Source organism: Alexandromys fortis, unplaced genomic scaffold (genome assembly GCF_014885135.2).
Source record: "Alexandromys fortis isolate MF-2015 unplaced genomic scaffold, M_Fortis_MF-2015_v1.1 scaffold_72, whole genome shotgun sequence".
Classification (NCBI taxonomy): domain Eukaryota; kingdom Metazoa; phylum Chordata; class Mammalia; order Rodentia; family Cricetidae; genus Alexandromys; species Alexandromys fortis.
In genome coordinates, this window is record NW_026067969.1 from 4,317,721 (window position 1) to 4,336,848 (window position 19,128).

A 19,128-nucleotide genomic window follows, 5' to 3' on the forward strand; every position below is an offset into this window, starting at 1 on the left:
GTGTGTGTGTGTGTGTGTATACACTCACCCTTCTCTGTGGTTCATATAAGGAGGCCAGAGGTAAAGACTGGATATCTTTCTTTAATGCGTTCCATCTTTAAATTGTTTTAATTATTATTTTTTAAATTGTTTTAATTATTATTTTTTAAATTTTTTAAAAGTTATTTTAATGGGTGTTTTGTCTGCATGTATGTCTGTGTCCCGTGTGTGTGCACTGCCTGTGGAGGCCAGAAGAGGGTGCTGTATCCCCTAGAACTGGAGTTCTAGATGGTTGTGAGCTACTACATGGGTGCTAAGAACTGACCCTGGGTCCTCTGCATGAGCAACCAGTGATCTTAACCACTGAGCCATCTCTGTAGTCCCATACGCATAGTTTTTGAGACAAGCTCTCACTGGAGCTGGAGCTGGCCATTTCAGCCAGTGTGGCTGGTCTGCAAGCTACGGACAGAGGTCTGCCTGTCTCGACCTCCCGAGCACTGGAGTTGTTACATAAGCCACTTTCCCCTGGGTGCTGGGGACCTGAACTCAGGTCCTCATGCTTGTGCAGCAGGCGCTTGACACACTGAGCCATCTCTCCAGCCCCAGTAGTTACTTTTTAATGTATATGTAGAATAGTTAGCTGGCAACAATTATTTCCGCCTCTAGCATTTTGAGTGACCGGCCCCAGGCAACACAAGACAGGCTGGGAAATACTTGGGCTAGTCATGAAAAAAAAAAGGCCCTTTTTGGGGAGATGTGCGCTGAGGTGTCAGTCATCTGTAGGGATGGGCTAACTCATGGTGGGCATGGGTCCCTTGAACCTGGTCAGTTCTGTTCTTTACACCGGTTTCTATTGCTGTCTTGTGGGGTGGGAAAGAGAGGGGGGCTCGAACATGCCAGGATTGTGAATCCTTTTGGAGAACAGTCTTGGAGTCAGACAGCTGAGTCCGAATTCATGTCAGTAAATGGATGCTTAGCGACCACACGCTGTACTCTAGAGCAGCCCCAAGCAGAGTTCTGCTGAGTGACCAGGACACACACCAGCTCACACTCTGGGCCGGGGCATGTGAACTGACGGCAGGGCAGGCTTAGGAGCTGCTGGTCCCCAAGGACGAGCAAAAAGCTCACGGGGGGGAGGGGGGAGACCTTAAGAGAGGCCTTAAGAGAGGAAGAGCTAGGAAGGGCCAAGGTCAAGGACAGAACCATCTCCCTGCGTACAGCATCATGGAGCCTCAGTTTCTTCCTCTCCGATGTGGGATCAGTAGTACATGCTGGGTGAAGCTGCAGGGGGCACAAATGAAGCAGTGTGTACAAACAGTAATGCATTCTAGCAATTGTCCATGGAGACCAGGACTAACCAGTAGACCCCATGGGTAGCCCGGATGGCTCTATCGGAGAGTTGGTACTACTGTCAAAAGGATGGAAAGTCTTTTTACCTCATCGTACCCCTTCCTCAGCTGCAAGAGGGCAGTCATCTTGCCTAAATCATGCCAGGTGGGTGAACAGTCTTATGTTGGAAGAGGTAGAGCCAGAGGAAGCCATTCCTCAGCTCCCAGCCCCGCTACCCTTATCCCACACTGTGGAGATCTTTCCCACTAATGGCCTAACCCCTGTGGCTTCCCTGGATTGAAATGTCAGTCACTTTAGCTGCCCCTGGTCAAACATGTTCAGTTGTCATCTGCTGGGTGCCCACGGCAACCATTGTGGCATAATAGACAAACACGGCAGTGAAGTGAACATGATGGCTCCGGAATGCTGTGTTTAATTCACGGTTTGAATAGAGTGCTCATAAAATCTTGATCATGATACAGAGGCTAATAAACACTTCAGATCATAATGATCTGGGGGCTGGGAGGTGGCTTGGGGGAAGCAGTTAGTTTTAAAGTGGTTAGAAATGGAGAGAAAACCCTCCAGACACCAATCCAAGGAGTTGTCTATGTGGGGTTGGTAATGATCTCGAGTGAGCCATATTATGGGTGTGTGGATGTTAATTTGAAAGGCACGGGCATGGACAATTGCAATGCTGTGTATGGACATCGCCTTGAGCCTTGTTCTACGTAGCAGCAGGTGCAGCGTGCCAGAAGGCATCAGCATTCAACCCCATTGCAAAGCCTGAGCCCAGAGGGCAGCCAGGGGCGGCTTTGGCTCTGCAGGCCACGCGTGTACCCTGGTGCGCGGTGGAAGCTGTCCAGGGTAGAGAATGTGTCCCAAACCACTGTGCTGTTGTGGTCCCTTCAGTGAAGATGGGGGAAAAGCTACTGCCCGGCAGACTAGGTGTTGTAGCACAGGTTCAAATCCTGTTTTGCACATACTGGTCACATGACTTTGGGCAGCTCCCTCTCCTTTTCTGCAAAATGGGGTTGGTGATGTGCACCTGTAGTAAGAGGTCAATTACCAGCGCGCATCCTGAGCTCTGAAGAAGGGGACCACCCACCACCTCGTGTGGCCAGAAAGAAGTCACTGGGAAGGTGTTAAGAACAGGATCTTGCTGTGCAGCCGTCAGGGCTGACCTGGAATTTGTGATTCTCTCTAGGATCATGGCTGTGCACCACCACATCCAGCTGAGAAAGAAACCTGGAATTGTATCAGTAGGGTTGTTGGCTTTCTGGGGTGAAGGGGTGCAGTTCAGGTTTGACTTATGCCTTGTAAAAGGGTCCCTGGCCACTGAGCCATTAAGACAGGGAAAGGTTTCAAGGTATTTGGTTGCCATGAACGTTGAGATTTAAATGAGCAACATGATTGTTTAACGAATGGCTTGGGGAACTGCAGAAGCTCCCCCGCTGGCTCTGCACCCAAACCCAACTGATGGTCAGCTGAGTCCCCCAGTAGCCTCCTACCCTAGGTTCCATGGAAGGTTGCAAACTTATCTCCTGCCCTGGAAGCTGCCTAGTCCAGTAGTTCTCAACCTGTGGGCCGAGACCCCTTTGAGAGGGTTGCATATTAGATATCCTGCATATCAGATATTTACACTGAAATTCATAACGTAGTCAGATTACAGTTAGGAAGCAGCAAGGAAATAATTTTCTGTTTGGGGGTCACCACAACACAAGGAACTGTATTAAAGGGCCACAGCATTAGGAAGGATGAAAACCACTGACCTAGTCGGATCGAAGCCAGAGTGCTTCCTTCCTGAGGATAATCCTGTGTATGAGACTGAGCTGTTGTTTTTCTGTCTCCTCAGAAAGAGAAGGGAACACAAGGAATTAGATCTCCAAGGGACTGGTGGGAACATGGACAGAGGCTACTCTTTCAGTCTCTGTCAAGGTCTCCATATAGGGAAAAGCAAACAAAACAAAGCAACAAAAACTCAACAAACAAAACAAAACAAAACAAACAAACAAAAAAACCCACCAGCAATGGGGACTACAGAAACAAAAAACCCTCTCCGCTTGGAAATCTTTGAGGATCCGGGGCACTCACTAGCTCTCTCTCTCTCTCTCTCTCTCTCTCTCTCTCTCTCTCTCTCTCACACACACACACACACACACACACACACGCTAATTTTAAAACTTTGTAAATGGGTGAAGTCTGACATGGCAGCACACATCTGTAACCCTAACATTAGGGAGAGAGAAACAAGAGAATCAGGAATTTAAGGTCAGCCTGGGCTGCCTGGCCAGATTAAGGTCAGCCTGGGCTACGTGAGACTGTGTCTAAAAGCAAACTAAAAAAAAAGAACAAGAATGTAAGTGATGAGCAGACCTGCTGAGAGAGAGAGAGAGAGAGAGAGAGAGAGAGAGAGAGAGAGAGAGAGAGAGAGAAGGTGCGCTAACACAGCTAAGCACTACAAAGCCACTGCAGTGGGCGTCCAGCAGCCATGGGGCCTGAGACTGTTTCTTCCCCCGTGACAGCAATGCCACACCCATAGAGTGGGCAGCTCTGCCATCTGCATCCTGCCCGCACAGAACCGGGATAAGGTGTCTGTCTCACCAGAGAGTGTCCAGTGGTCACCACTACCTGTTCCAGGGATGTGACCTGGAAAAGCTGGCTAGTTACTGCAAGCCCTAGCTCCCATTCTTAGCCAGTGGGGGACAGTGGTGCCCAGCACCTTCAGGGAAGACACAGCTGCAGGATGTGCTCACCCACAGTCAGTGCTGAGGGTGAGAGCTGGTGACCACGCAGACACTTTGTGGGGAGGTTACCAAACAAGGTGTGCTCCACCCTTTCCCAGCTCTCAGTTCCGGTAACTTGTGAGTCCAATCCCCTTGTTCCTTCCTCCCTAACCCGTGGCGTATCTTAATCTGTTTTTTTTTCTTCAAGGTTTGACCATTTCTTTGTTACTCTATTTTTGACTGGACTTAGAAGTAGCTCTTAGCTGGTGTTTTCTTTGGCTTCCTTCATTGTTTTGACTAAAAAGTTAGCATATTTGGCAGCCTCTTTCTTTTTCTTAGTGTGCTGTTTCTTCAGAACACTGGCACTTGTGCTACTGGACAGTGGAGGAACAAGACGCCGAGTCTTGGGTGTGTTGGGCCACGGCCTCTTTCCTTCTCTAAGGCTTTCCAACAGTGTCATTATCTCCAGAGAGATTGGAAACTCTTCTGATTCTGCTGGCTCTCCAGGGCTGCAGCTGCTGAGGCACAGGAGTATCCTTCAGTCCAGGGTAGCCCACTCTGTCAGGGTTGCCAGAGGCTGTTTGTTCGTTCCCAGCCACTCAGACCCGAAATAATCACACAGAAACTACATTATTTGCAATACTGTTTGGCCGATAGCTTAAGCATATTTCTAGCTAGCTCTTATATCCTAAACTAATCCATCCCCATTAATCTGTGCATTACCACAAGGTCGTAGCCTACCAGCAAATTTTGGCAGGCTCTGACTTCAGCAGTACCTACGGCTCCTCCCTGACACACACTCTCTCTCTCTCTCTCTCTCTCTCTCTCTCTCTCTCTCTCTCTCTCTCTTTCTCCATCTTTGTTTGGATTTCCTGCCTGGCTTTACTCTTTATTCATTAACCAGTAAAACAACACAATACAGGGGGCTGGAGAGATGGCTCAGAGGTTAAGAGCACTGACTGCTCTTCCAGAGGTCCTGAGTTCAAATTCCAGCAATCACATGGTGGCTCACAACCATGTGTAATGAGATCTGGTGCCCTCTTCTGGCCTGCAGGCATACATGGAGGCTGAACACCGTGTATATAATAACTAACTAACTAACTAACTAAATAAATAAATCTTAAAAAAACAACAACAACACAATACAGAAGGACTTCCCACACCGCCTCAGTCCAAGGGTGTCCCACTCCATTGGTCTGTCTGTCTACTTTTGTGGCAGAAGGGTACTGATATTGTATCAGAGGATTTTCTAGGAGACAGGAGGTTCCTCACATCCTTAGTTCTGTCTCCTAGGGTAAAACACAGTGTAGGTTACTTGAGGTATTGGGTTCGGTCTTCAGCAAAAGCAAAACCAGAACATTGAGATCTGCAGCAAGGGCAGAATCGGGCCCAGCCACACCTGCTGCCCACACTGTGCTCCTTCTTTCCTCTAAAACAGATGCTTTTTCCTTTTTACAAGATTACCTTCGGGGGCTGGAGAGATGGCTGAGCAGTTTAGACCACTGGCTGCTCTTGTAGACCTGAGTTTTGTTCCCAGCACCTACATGGCAGCTCACAACCATCTAAGTCCAGTTCCAGGGGGGTCTGCCCTCTTCTGGCTTCCATGGGCACTGCACTCATATGATGCACACACACCATGCACGCAAAGTACGCATACACATAAACTAAAAATAAATATTTTAAGAGAAATAAATACAAAATAATCTTTTCGGGCTCAAGGTGCATCTCGGAGCGGCAGAGCATTTGTCCAGCAGGCGGCTTCTACTCTGCACGCCGACATTACAACAGCACACAGACATCTTTCTCTCAGGATTTTATGCTAATGTTTTTCCTAATTGTAGAAACAACACAGTTGTGTTGTAAACAGCAAACAGACCTGTGTAAAGTAGCTAGTCCCTTTGGTTGTCCTCTTGCCTATTCCGCCCCCACCCCCTGTGGTTCTGACCCACTGGGCGCCTGCACATCTGTCCAGTTTTACTTTCCTTGTGAACAAAATTGGACTATTATTTTGTTTTTGTTTATATTTTTCAGGACAGGATTTCTCTGTGTAGCTTTGGAGCCTGTCCTGGAACTTGCTCTGTAGACCAGACTGGCCTTGAACTCACAGCGATCCACCTGTCTCTGCCTCTGAGTTCTGGAATTAAAGGTGTGAGCCACCACCACCCGGCTGCAAAATCAAACTATTATAATCTATGCCATTGCACAGCTTTTAATATTTTCAGGTTTTGATTTTTTTTTTGAGAGTCTCACACTATAGCCTAGGCTGGCCTCAAACTCGGGATTCCGCTCAAGCTTCGATGGGCAAACTGATAAGTGTTTTGGATTTGATTACAGAGGAACCACAAGTGAGGGACTACATACAAGATTATGGGTGACCCCATCAGTGACCCCAGCATGGGTGCCGATGTCTCCATCACTACTTAGGTAGAATTCCCCTTACTCTGGTCAACCTCCACACATTATATTTGCTGGCATCTCCTGAGACCATACATAGCTGGGGTGGGGAGCAGCAGGAAGGAGGCTGGCATCTCAGGTGAGGGTCTAATGGCCCTGCACACCCCTCTTTCTATGAAGGAACACCAGCAGACTGTATCCTAACAGTCCCCTGCTCTATTCTGCTCAAGAATGGCATTCTCCAGGATCGCATCATTTTGTTTTTGTGCAGCTAATATACTTAGGAGAATTCAGAGTCAGGATGCTTGAACTCCTTCGGGCCTCAGTTTCCCCATTTATGCAATAGGAATACCATTTTTCAGGTATGACATTTTTCAGGATGACATTAGGTAGCAGCTTTAAAAAAAATCTAAGGCAGTGTGCCTAGGAAATGATAGTTTGGTTTAATTTTTAGTCCAGAATACGTTAAATCCAGCTGGACCACCAATTGCTGGCAACATTTAAGCAGAGACCCCAAGTGATTGTTAAAAACCAAGTTAACATTGCTGCTTTAGTTTGCAGTTGCAGCGGCTACTGTCTGGGTTCTCCTCACCTGTGGCTGCTGGGTTTGCGCCACCTAGTCCAGGAGGGGCCCCGTGCACATCCCCAGACATCCCGCCAGCTGCCAAGGCTGTCCTTGTAGGTAGTACCAGTTGCTTAATTTGACAGCATAATGCTACTGGGGAGCAAAGGCTGACCCCTGCTTTGGGAGGGGAAGGGTGGAGAAAAGGGATGGGGGTCAGCTTCCAGATGGCAGGTTCTAGTAAAACACACTTAACAAAAGCCCAAGTCATGTGGTTTATTCCACGTCAGCCCAAATACTAAGCCTGGGCTCTGCTCCACTGTGGCTCAACTCAGCACCATCCTCGCCCTGCCTTGAGTTAGTGAACTGACTTCTTACTAGCATACTGCTTTTCCCTCACGGGGGGGAAAGGGCATGACAAGTCTGCCACAGGGGTAAGGTGCTGACACTGACCGGGCCTCCCCATAGCTTAGGGCTTTTAATTTGTTCGTGTGCATGTGTGATCTGTGTGTGTATGTGTGTGTGTGTGTGTGTGTGTGTGTGTGTGTGTGTCTGGGAGAGAGAGAGAGAGAGAGAGAGAGAGAGAGAGAGAGAGAGAGAGAGAGAGAGAGAGAGAATGCACACATGTTCAATTGTAGTTCTCTCATGTGAAAGTCAGAACTGGCTTGGAAGCCGCGAGACAACAGTAGGATTCTGGAGATGAACCAGTCAGTCTGTGTGAGGGTTCTGACCATCTTGAGGGGAGCTAGGAAGCTTCAGAGTGGGTGGAGGCTGGAGGCAGCCCCTCCCTCAGGCAAACGGCTGATCTGGCTGGGAGATGGGACTCTTTCTCACTTCCTCTCAGCCTCTTCCTAGTGCGCCAGGATCTTCTCATGCCAGGGATGGGTACAGTTGATTCTTGCCTGTTTCCTTTCTTGAGTCCTCCAAGCACCTGGCAGCAGACATTCAAGTTTGAGTTCAAGTTTGCCATGATCTGTATCTAACGAAACCCCACGTGGCTGCCTTGTACGGATGGACAAAGCGAGGCCTGGAGGAGACCCTGAGAGTGACAAGTGCCCCTGGTGGGCTGCCCTGTGGAAAACCCCCAAACTCTGGATATGGACTGGGCTGCGGACACCCACAGGGTGGAAACAATACAAAGGCAAGGGGTCTAAGAATTCTGTTCCTACCTCCCTTGAAAAAAAAAAGGGGGTCAAGTCCCAAGGGTCCCCAAGGTCATGAAGTCAGAATCTGGAATGAGTCTCCCTAGTAAAACAAAAGGTGATTGATCACATGCCGAGCCCTTTTAATCACCTAATGGCTGGGGACCTTCAGGTTACTAGGTTTCTGGGGAGGCCAGGCCAGACACTGTAACAACACCCAGGTTTGGCCTAGCTTCTCCACATTACAGCCACAACACTGACGCAGACAATTGAAGTATTTGAGAACAATGAAATATGCATGGCTATCTGTGACAGCCCCGCAAAGTCGGGCAATTAGCTACGTAATCTGAGAGGGGAGCCGGCCCTCAGCAGCCCGAGGCTCCCCATTAGTTAAATGCATTTTGTACGTCCTCATCCCATCAAATCAACTAACACTTCCTTTAATTGGTTCATGAATTATACAGCCGCCCCCTGCATTATAATTTAATCGCCTGTAAACATTCCTAGGGCCCCACCAGTAAAGTGTATCGGCGCTCATTAATTCGTTAATTCCAGCAGATGGAAGGGGAGATGGGACGAATGGTTTCGGAACAGAGCGCCTTGGGCAATGGAAGAAGGGAAAAAAGGTGGGGGGCCACTTAGGTTTTTTTTTTCCAGGGCTGTCAGAAACTCAATCTGCGAGCTGTCAGCAGCCCGGACCAGTCCCCACCCCCTCCACGTCCTAGACTGCAGGGAAGTGACTGGTGGATTCATAGGGAGGCTTGTCAACTGGCTTTAAACATCAAGCCAGCGGGTAAACCGGGCCCAATGTAAATTAATTCTTGTCTTACGGCCCCCCTCTCTCTGTCCCCATGAATATTTCATGGCGGGCGGCATAAATATTAATTCTAATAGCTCTGCACAGTGGTTATTATTTCTGTTTTATGACAAATATTCATAAAATATTCAAGACCCTTTTTTAGAACATTTACACACTTGATTGTGAATTTTCCCAGTTTCCTGGGGACACTGTAAACATATTGGGGTTCTCTTGATGGACTCTTCCCCCTTAATTAATACCACTGGCTATTAATATTTAATCAGACTTTTTTTTTTCCAGAAGTAAAGTCTATTACGTTGCTGAGCCAAAGGGTATTCTCTTCCCTTTCTGTCTGTAAAATGGGAGGTTTTTTGCCCTCCAGCCCCCAAGACTCTGACTCCTGGATGGGCTGAGGAGGGTGGCCTCCTTGCCTTTATTTTGAAGACCTTTTCCATCTCCTTTTAATCGAGTTTCTAGAGACAGCCCAAGTGACTGTAGTGAGATTCTTTAGAAGAGGGCTGTTGCTGTTTTTATGCAAGGATTTAACATAATTCTGGAATAATTAAAGTGTGGGTTTAAGAAACACAGTGGCAGATTCCTTAGGCAAGGCAACCGTGATGGGGGTGAGCAGTCTTTTACAGCCTGCATTGTTTGTCTTTGACCCCAAGAGGCAGCTTGCGGTGTACCATCCTCCAGGAGGAGGGTGAGGAGTGAGTCAGTCCTTGGGCAGCCACGGAGGAGCCTGAACAGTTAAATCCAGCTACAGCCTACGAGTTAAGTGGCTTCCTGGTTCACTGTGTGGTCCCTAAGTCCCACTAGAGACTTCCGAAATGTTTTAATGACTCACGGTTATTTGGGACATAGGAACATAACAGGCAGCAGAGTCTGATGGACCTGGAGCCCAGGCTAGAGACAGCACATAACCTCTAGGCCTGAGAAATGGTCAGGGTCCCAGCACCTACACAGGTGTTTCTCATGATGGAGAGTGGGTGTGGTAACGTGTGACATGCTGCGTTCAACTCTGGTACAGAGTGTCAACAAAGCTTTTGGTGGGGATGGTGGTGATTAAGGTAGTGATGCTGCTGCTGCTGCTGCTGCTGGTGGTAATGACGGCAGTGGTGATGACAATGTCAGCGATGGCGGAGGTGGTATGGTGATGGTGAGAGTCATAGGGGTGATGACAATGTCAGCGATGGTGGTGATCATGGTGATGGTGGTGATAATGGTGATGGTGGAGATAATGGTGATGGTGCTGATCATGGTGATGGTGCTGATCATGGTGATGGTGCTGATCATGGTGATGGTGGTGATAATGGTGATAATGGTGATGGTGGAGATAATGGTGATGGTGCTGATCATGGTGATGGTGCTGATAATGGTGATGGTGATGATGAACAAAAGGCCCAAGATTCAAATTGAAGCCAAGAAACAAAACACTTTCAAAATCTTCAAGGAGCTGGTCTGGGTGGGCCAGTGGGACAAAGGAGAGTAAGAATTCCTCAGAATACAATAACTTTAACAGGCCCAATGGAAGTGGGCCAGGGAGGGTGGGAAGCAGCCTCTGTGGGTCTCTGCAGCCTCCCTTGCATTTGTGACAAGGGATGGCAACCACCATGCCTCTGGACTGGTGTCACTAGCATGGGGTCACCTCCATGGAGGGAAATAAGCACAGAACAGAGGGCTAAGAGCACACATCTGGATGCAGCCCCAGGGCCAAGTCTTGGCCACTTTCCAGCTGAATAACTTTGTCCAGAGCCTTGCTCTTCATGGCCTGTGATGTGTCAATGTGTGTTGTGTCCTAGTACCAAATCCTCATACAGGGTGTCCTAAGGATTAAGTAAGGCAATGTCTCTGCAGGGACCAGCTCAAGGCTCCAGAACCCCATAGGCATGCGGTCAAAGTCTTGGCCCACACCAGAAGGGCCATAGTCCTAGCTGATCCCCAGAGGCTGCAGCATGTGACAGGCACCTGCAAGAACCAATGCGTTCCAGCTCCTGAGACCCTGCGCAGCCTTTCCCAGCTCCACACTCAGTGATGTCAAGTAGGCAGCTTGCAACTCTATCAGGGGAATTTACACCAGAGAAATGGGCAAAAGCTCCAATTTCCAGGGCTCCCCCTGACATGCATAAACTGGATTACCAGCAAAGCATGGAGCAGGGATGAGAACAAGGGATGTGTGAGCCTTGCACTCCTGCCAGGGTCACAGCAGGACTCCCTGTATTATTCTAGCCACTGGTTTGTGTTTGATTTTTGGAAACAGGGTTTCACTATGTTGCCCACACTGCTCTCAAGGGCATCCTCCTGTGTCAGTCTCTGGAGTGAGCTGGGCATGATACACCACGCCAGGCTTTTCCTGTATGTTTTTAAGTGGCATCAGACAATTTCACCAATTTGTTTCCTTTTGAGACAGTCTCATGTAGCCCAGGCTACCCTTAAACCTGTTAATGTAGCTGAAGATGACCTTGTGCTAACTTTCCTCCTGCCTCCACTTTCTAAATTCTGGGATTACAGGCATGTGCCAACATACCAATTTCTGCAGGGCTGGGGACAGAAGCCATGGCCTCATGAATGCAAGGGGAACATGCTACCAATGTAGCTATATCCCCAGCCCCAATATTCTTTTTATTCAGTTACTATATCTTGAGCACGTTTCCGTGCCATGGACTTTTTGTTGTGCGAAGCTTGCCGGTGAGTATCTCTGTGCTTCTTCATTTGGAAATCATGGTCACCTCAAACAAGAGGACTCTGCAAGGGAGATGTTTTCAAACCTTTCTGGGTAGTTTTAACTTGATACAACCTCTAATGACCTGGGAAAAGAGTCTTACTAAGGAATTTTCTAGATCACTTTGGCTTGTAGGCATGTCTGGAGTAGGGGTGGTTTGTCTTGATTGTTAAATGATGTAGGAAGACCCTGCCTACTGTGGGCAGTACCATCCTCCAGGCAGAGATTCCCAATAGTATAAGAGAGGAGCAATCTAGCTGAAAGCGGGTTCTTGACTGTGGAGATGACGTGACTTTGAAATGTGACGTCCAAGCTGTGAAGGACTACAGCTTGGAACTGTAAACTAAAGCAAACCCTTCTCTTCTCTACACTGTTTTGGTCAGGGCGCTTCATCACAGTAACCGAAATGAAACCAGACCATCTTCCCATGGCATTTGTGTCGTTTGGTTGAGTTAGCACGGCAGCGGTCAGAACAAAAGCATTTGCATTCTCCGAGGCCTGGAGAGATGGCTCTGTGGCTAAGAGCACTCTTACAGAGGACTGAGATTTGGTTCCCAGCAACCACATAGGAGGTCACAACTTCATGTAACCCCACTTCAGGGCACCCAACACCCTCTTCCAGTGTTTCTGAGCACCAGGCACACACATACAGGTACACACACACACACACACGTATATATGTATATATGAAGTACATCTTTTATCTTTAAAAAAGTGTTTGCATTCTCTTGTCAGTGTTTCCTGTTGGTCTAGCTGTAAAATACAGGTGGATCTGTGACCTAACTGTAGAGGTCAAACGCACCAAAAAAGCTGGAATAGTGTGTGTTTGTGTGTGTGCAAGAGACAGACAGACAGACAAGAGGAACAGACTAGGGCAGAGGTCAACCATAGCTGTTGTTCCTTCAGCCGTCCACCTTCTTGTGAGAGTCTTTTACTAAACTAGAACTTGCCAAGTAGGCTGGATGACAAGTCACAAACTCTAGGGACCTGGTCTGTCCCTGCCTCCCCTGCCTGCCCAGTACTGGGATTGTCAGTGCATACCCCCAGGCCCAATTTTTTTTTTTTATTCTGCAGATTTAGCTCAGGTCCTTTTTCTTGTAAGACAAGCACTATCTCCAGAGCCTCTGAATTTATTTTTTAAAACAGCAGAATGATGGGGGAGTCTGAACACAGATTTGGGGAAGAACAGCTGCTCATGGTTAGATGTTTCAGGCTCACTAGACCCTTGAGGGCTTAGGGAAGGGCTCATGCCCTGTTAGCCTGGCCTTCCTGTCTCAGAAATGTGAATCTCAGCCCATTACTGACCCAAAGCCGGGATGAGGGTGCACATGGCAGCCAGAGACCAAGGCTTCGCCTCACAGGTGGTGGCCAGCTTGTCTCCTGTTATTCTCGACTTAAACTCATTTGCTTTTCTCTGTGGGAAAAGCTTGCAGAACTACCTGGCTCGACAATTGGCTTTTCCTTATTGTCTGGGGAGCTCCTGGGTGGCAGCGTGCGTAGGAAAAGATTTTTTTCTTCTTTCTTCTCAGTGGTGAAGGAAATAAACATTTTAAGAGGGCTTTTAAAAAGAGCTGGAGTCTGCAGGAGGATCCTGGGTCATTCTCCTTCAACCGGGCTGCTGTGTTTGGAAATGCACTTCGTAAACTGCCAGGAGCGCTTGCTAATTTGCTAGTTAACAGCAGGAGAGTGAGTTTGTTGCTTGCCCCTGGAGAGACTGCAGGTACCGCCAGGGTAGGTTTGCACTGTCAATTATGCGCCGTTTTCTCCAACAAGAACTGGCCAGTGGGAGCCCTGGTTTTAAAGGAGTGAGAGCTGGAAATGAGAGGGGCTGTCACTGCTATCCGAGGCCAGACGCAAGATGCCCAAGGTGGTAGGATCAGGTGGAGGTATCTGCCCTTTGGTTTTTCAGATTTGCTTAACAGAGTGAAGCAGCCACGTGGCAAGCACTTTAAAATCCTGGCCAGGGAGACCACGTGTCCAGACTCTCCTCTGCATGGCTCTTCCTGGGCACAGCCTCTCTCAACAGTGACTTCCAGCAATCTTTGCAGGCTTGGCCTGTGACCCAGGCTCCTGTCAGGAGGGCCAGCTGCACGGAATCGAAGCTGTGCTTTGCTACGTTGGTATAGGGCCAGATTGTGCGCCGACACCCACCTGCCCACTTTCGGCTCATGTCCTGGCTCTCGGCATTTTCCGGGCAGGAAGGACACAGTACCAGCAAGGCAGCCCCGGCCCCTGTCCTGAACCTTGGTGTACTTCAAGGATGAACCTGCTACGGTTTTAATCTGGACTGAGCATCCTCCATTGGGGTGGTGTGAACGTATAGGGGAAACTGAGGCTGGGCAGGTGGCTCAACTGATAAAGCGCTTTTTGGGACCCAGAAATCACAGAAAAATGCCTGGCATGCAGGTGCATGGCTGCAATTCTAGCCCAGGGGAGGCAGGAACAGGAAGGTCCCAGGGGCTCCCCAACTACCAACCTAGCTGAATCAGTAAGCTGTAGGAAAATGAGAGACCCCGTCTCAAAGGAGGTGGGCAGGCTTCCTTAAGATGACCCTTGAAGATAGTTTATGGCTTCCATGTGCTCAGCAGCTAAGAGCACTTGTTGCTTTGGCAGAGGACCTGAGTCCTAGTCTCAGAACCCACATGTCAGCTCACAACCATCTACAATTCAGTTCCAGGGGATCTGACACCTTCTTATGACCTCTGTGGGCACCAGGTACATACATGGTGTACAGACATACATGCAAGCAAATTACTCAGACACATAACATGGCTACTTCTGCTTTGTGCTCTCAGAACACCATGAACTTTGTCATGGATGGAGGACCACCTTGGCATCATCTTCTCCTTCCATGTCCTGAACGAAGCTTCCAGTCAGGCAATGTGCTTTGTCCCTCACTCCATCATCTCGTCTGGGTGCTGTTTGTGTTTTCTCTGGGAGCTCTCCTCTTTCCTGGTCCTCCTCCAATGGTGGTCACTGCGTAGTTCTCCCTGCGAGGAAACACCATGAGTTGTACCATAGCCAGAGACAGCCACAGAGGCTGTGCACAGGAAGAGCCCCGGTGCCTTCCTTTCAGCCTGAAAGATGGGCTCCTCATGGCAGAGGCTGGGCCTTTGATATGCTGGAAAGAGGAGGCAACTTGAGCCTTTTCCAAGAAACTATCTTCAGATGCCACACTTTCCCCTTTGGGTATCAGTTCTGGAGACACTGGAGCAGTGAGGGCCCCTACACACGTGTGTTTCCAACGGTGCATGGAGCTCACACTTCCTGAATTTTGGATACAAATGCTTGATCGGATATGTGTTTTGCAAATATTTTTCCCATTCTGGCTTATTTTTTAAATGTATTTTGAGATACAGAGGGTTATTTGTTTTAATTACATTTAATGTGTGTTTGTGTGTGTATGTGTACGTGTGTGTGTGTGTGTGTGTGCATGTGGTGGTCAGAGGACCCGTTCCAGGAGCCGGCTGAAGAGGGATCGTGAGAGCAGACACCTTTGCCCTGTTACCCGGGTCAGAGACAAACATTGTCTCTCACTGCTTGCACACTGTTGCTGTTGCTGTTGCTGTTGCTGTTTTGTAAGCGGATCAGTGTTGTCCTCTCTCATGCATGGTGCGCACCTGTAAATGTAACCCTCAGGACCCCGAGTCAGGAGGATTGATAATACAAGGGCAGTCTGGGCTGCAGAGCGTTGATGCCCAGCTTAGGCTGCATAGCGAGACCCTGTCAAGTTAGTCTAAAAGTATGGTAAATTTCACTTTCAATTTAAAATCGATTAAAGCTCACTTAGTTGTAATAATGAATTATTCTCTTAATGTATTGTTGGACTTTTAATTTATGCAGTCCTCTGTGCACTGTACTGTTGCGGAAATTACAAATATGTAAAGATGTGTTCCATGTATTTACGCTGCAGCATATTTAGCTGTGTAAAGGTGTGTTGCTTTGTTTATGCTGCACTTGTTTAATAATACCAGGATGTGGGTTTAATTATGTAAAGATGGGCTGCTGTTCCACCTTGCCTGTCTAAGGCACCTGATTTATCTAATAAAAAGCCGAACAGCCAATAGCTAGGCAGGAGAGAGAGAGAGGCAGGGCTGGCAGGCAGAGAGAATACGTCGTAGGAGGAGAAATCTAGGCTGGAGAGAGAAGAGAACAAGGGAGAAAGAGAGGGACATACCCGGGGGCCGGAAGCCAGGCAGCCGCCCGCCAGCCAGACCTGGAGACAGCAGGAAAGTAAGATACACAGAAAGAGAGGGAAGTTAAGAAGCCCCAAGGCAAAACGTGGATGAAAAGAAACATGTTAGGTTTCTCTTCATCTAGTGAGAAACAAGCATAAGCTAAGGCTGAGAGCGTTTATAACTAATAATGCGTCTCTGTGTCGTGATTCGGGAGCTGGTTGGTGGCCAGAAGAAAAAGCCTGCTCCACTGTATTGTATCAGTGGTGTTTTGTGGCCCTCTATGTGAGACAGTCATTAGGAGGCAGGTGTGCCCTCCTCACGTCCACGGGCCACCTGCAGCCTGCATTAGCAATACATGAGTGTGTGAGCATGTATGTGTGTGTGTATAATATGTGTATGAGTGTGTGTGTTTGTATGTAAGTGTGTTCTATAACTGGACTTGGCTCCTGAGTGTGAACTTTGTAGATAACAACATGTTCAGCGTCTAGAGGTTGAATGATCCTGACAGACAGCATGGCAGTGAGGAAGAGGTTGGCGTGGTTCCGGCCTGCTAGGCTGCTGAGAACCAGCTGTGTTTGCTTCATGGGGTGGCTGCAGCTACACACAGTGCCAGCAGGGTTGTGTGGAGATGGGTGGAGGTGGCCCTCAGGGAGGGGAAGCTGGGCAAAGGGAGAGGAGGAGGCCCGCCCCCCGGGGGTGGCTGGCCTGAGAAAGAACATCCGGCTCTGCTTTGCCATTTGTTGGTTAGCTGTTTTTCTCTTGAGTTCATACATGTTCTAGTGTATGGTACCAAGTGTGCCAAGTGTCTGTGTGGTTTGAATGTGAATTGACTCATGTACGTGAGTTCTGGAACCTTTAGGAGGTATTTCTTTCTAGTAGAAGTCTGAAGGGGGAGGGGGTTGGGAAGGGCCTTGAGGATTTAGGGACCCATCCCAGCTTTCCTTTTGTTCTCGACTTCCTGATGGCAGAAATGACTCGAATGGGCAGCAGCCTCATTCTCCTGCCGCCCTGATACCTTGACTGTGAGACGGAATAAATTCTTCCGCCCTCAGATTGCCTCTTGTCACGTCTTAGGTCACAGCAATAAAGGTAACAGGGGTTGGTGAGATGCCTCAGGGGTGAGGGCACTTGCCTGATGACCTGAGTTCAGTCCCTGGGAGCCACAGGTAAAAGGAGAAAACCGGCTCAGGCAAGCTGTCCGTAGAGGGCGCGAGGTCCTGCGCACCCAGATACGCAAAAAGGAAACCAGGAAAGTTGAACACACAGGCTTGTCTCTTAGGGGAAGGAGATGTTTACCTGCCTTCCACCTGGAATTATGGGAAAGGATGGAGTTCGCAACCTGGTGATCTTTGCTGTATGTCGGGCCAGCCTGCACCTGAATCCCCCAAATTTTATGCTTCTTTATTCCTGTGACTTCCATTTTGTCTCCGCGCCAGGCCAATCCTGACTCCCACAAATGTTTTTACCTCAGCCGTTCTCCCTAGACCTTTATCTTGAGCACTGTTTCCAAGCCAACAAGAACCCATGTTAGCAATGAAGCCACTTGTACTTTGTAAAGAGTTTCAAGGTCGCTAAGTGGTGGAGGTGCACGCTTTAATCCCAGCACTCAGGAGAGATCTTTGTGAGTTCAAGATCAACCTGGCCCACGGAGAAAGTTCCCGGACACCCAGGGCTGCACACAGAAAACAAAACAACCACCACAACAAAGTGTTTCATTGTAGTAAACATGTCTTAAGCTTCGTTGTACCCACAGGAATGAGTTAACTGTCACCAGGAAACTTTCCCCCCAAGTTGTGTTGTGCATAAATACAGCTAAAATAAACCATCTAGTGTCAGGCTCCAGAAGTTTGAGCCAATGACAGCTAATTCAAGCTGACCCGAGTTTCACTTCTTGTCTCTCCCACCCACGGTGCGTGCAGGGACCTGCAGTTTGTTCTTTGACCTCTACATACACATGCCCCTGACTACCTCCCAAAAAATGAATAAATAAAAGATTTTTTTTTAAAAAAAAAAAGAGTAACTTTGGGTAAGTACTAGAAGGAATCCAGAGGAAGCCAACCCAAGCAAAAGTAGAGATTTATAAGTATTTGTGTCAGCCATTTACTGAGGTATCAGCCTCAGGCTATGCGTGGTCCTATTTTCTCTGGTCCCCGATGGCTCTGGGCAAGCCTTTCTAAGGAAGGCCCTCTGGGTAAGTCTGGGCTTCCATCTGTCCTGCGGTGAAGTCTGTAGATGAAGCTCCTGTAGAAGGAGCTGGAGCTGCCTTGCATGTGCCTGGCTTGGTTGGGTCTGCGTCCTTCACCACCCCCTGTAGCCGGGGGAGCCCTGAGCCTAGCCTCTGCACAGCCCTAGTCACAGCCAAGCCACAGGTACAAAAGAGCCAGAGGGAAAAGGTGTCTCCCAGCCAACAGGAATGGAGCACGGCCAGTCCAGGTAGGGTCTGAATAGCCATCACTAGCTGTCTCAGGGAGCTGGGTAGACCTTCTGCTCCCTGAAACACACGCATGCACACATGTGAAGAATCATGCCAACCTTGGAGGTAAATGAATGACAGCAGGGAGGCCACTGCCCCGCAAGGCCACATGGGCAGACACTAAGGGCAGGAGGCAGCAGGCGGAAGGGGACAAGGGTGGCCAGGGAACTTGGTTGTGGTTTCTGTGAGGAGGAATGTACAAGGCAGGGTAGGCTCCAGAGTGGCCAGTGGTTGATTCCGGAAGGCTCTGGTCACCCTAGTATCTGGCATTGGGGTATTACTGGACTGAAGAGTGGGTTTGCTGGAGAAGGAGGGTGGGGCTCCAGGCTCTAGGTGGGTTTGCCATGTACCTGAAAGTCATGTTGACAGGTCAGCTTTTGATATCTCTAGTGTCAGCCGGGGAAGGGGAGGAATAATCTCCCTAGGATTAGTAGGCCCAGGCTGTCAAAGCCTTGCCAGGTTCAGACAGGAACAAACATGGCTTCTGTGGTCTCTCTCTGCAGGGTGTTCTTCCTGAATGTGCCATTGGATTCCATCCTGGAGCGAATGACGCTGAGAAGGACTGACCCTGTCACAGGAGAAAGGTTGGTCAGGCCTTACTGGTGGCTGGTCATGGAGGGCTGTTGGTGGCCAGGTCCCCTGTGAAGCCACCTCTCCGCTAAGGTGCTCAGTGCTATGTGGACCTGCTTCAGAATAGCACTGGCTACTACAGATACAGGCTAGAAGCAGGTTTGTTTTCTGCGTTCTTCTGGGTCCCTGTCTGCAAGAGTGAGGGAAGGAAGGTACCAGGCCCTGCAGCACCACTTTTAACAGGTTAAATGTCTGGC

The 19,128-nt window shown here is 48.8% G+C and overlaps 1 protein-coding gene across 2 annotated transcripts in view; it reads left to right on the forward strand.

Moving 5' to 3' along the window:
• The window catches only part of Ak8 (adenylate kinase 8), a 125,146-nt gene that overhangs the window by 90,057 nt on the left and 15,961 nt on the right, over positions 1-19,128 (forward strand). The window contains exon 12 of one of the 2 annotated variants that reach the window (XM_050155076.1): positions 18,805-18,885. The exons of the other annotated variant lie outside the window; for it this stretch is intronic. Coding sequence (XP_050011033.1) covers positions 18,805-18,885 — 81 coding nt within the window. The remainder of the gene's footprint in view (positions 1-18,804; positions 18,886-19,128) is intronic. 2 annotated transcript variants of the gene reach the window in all.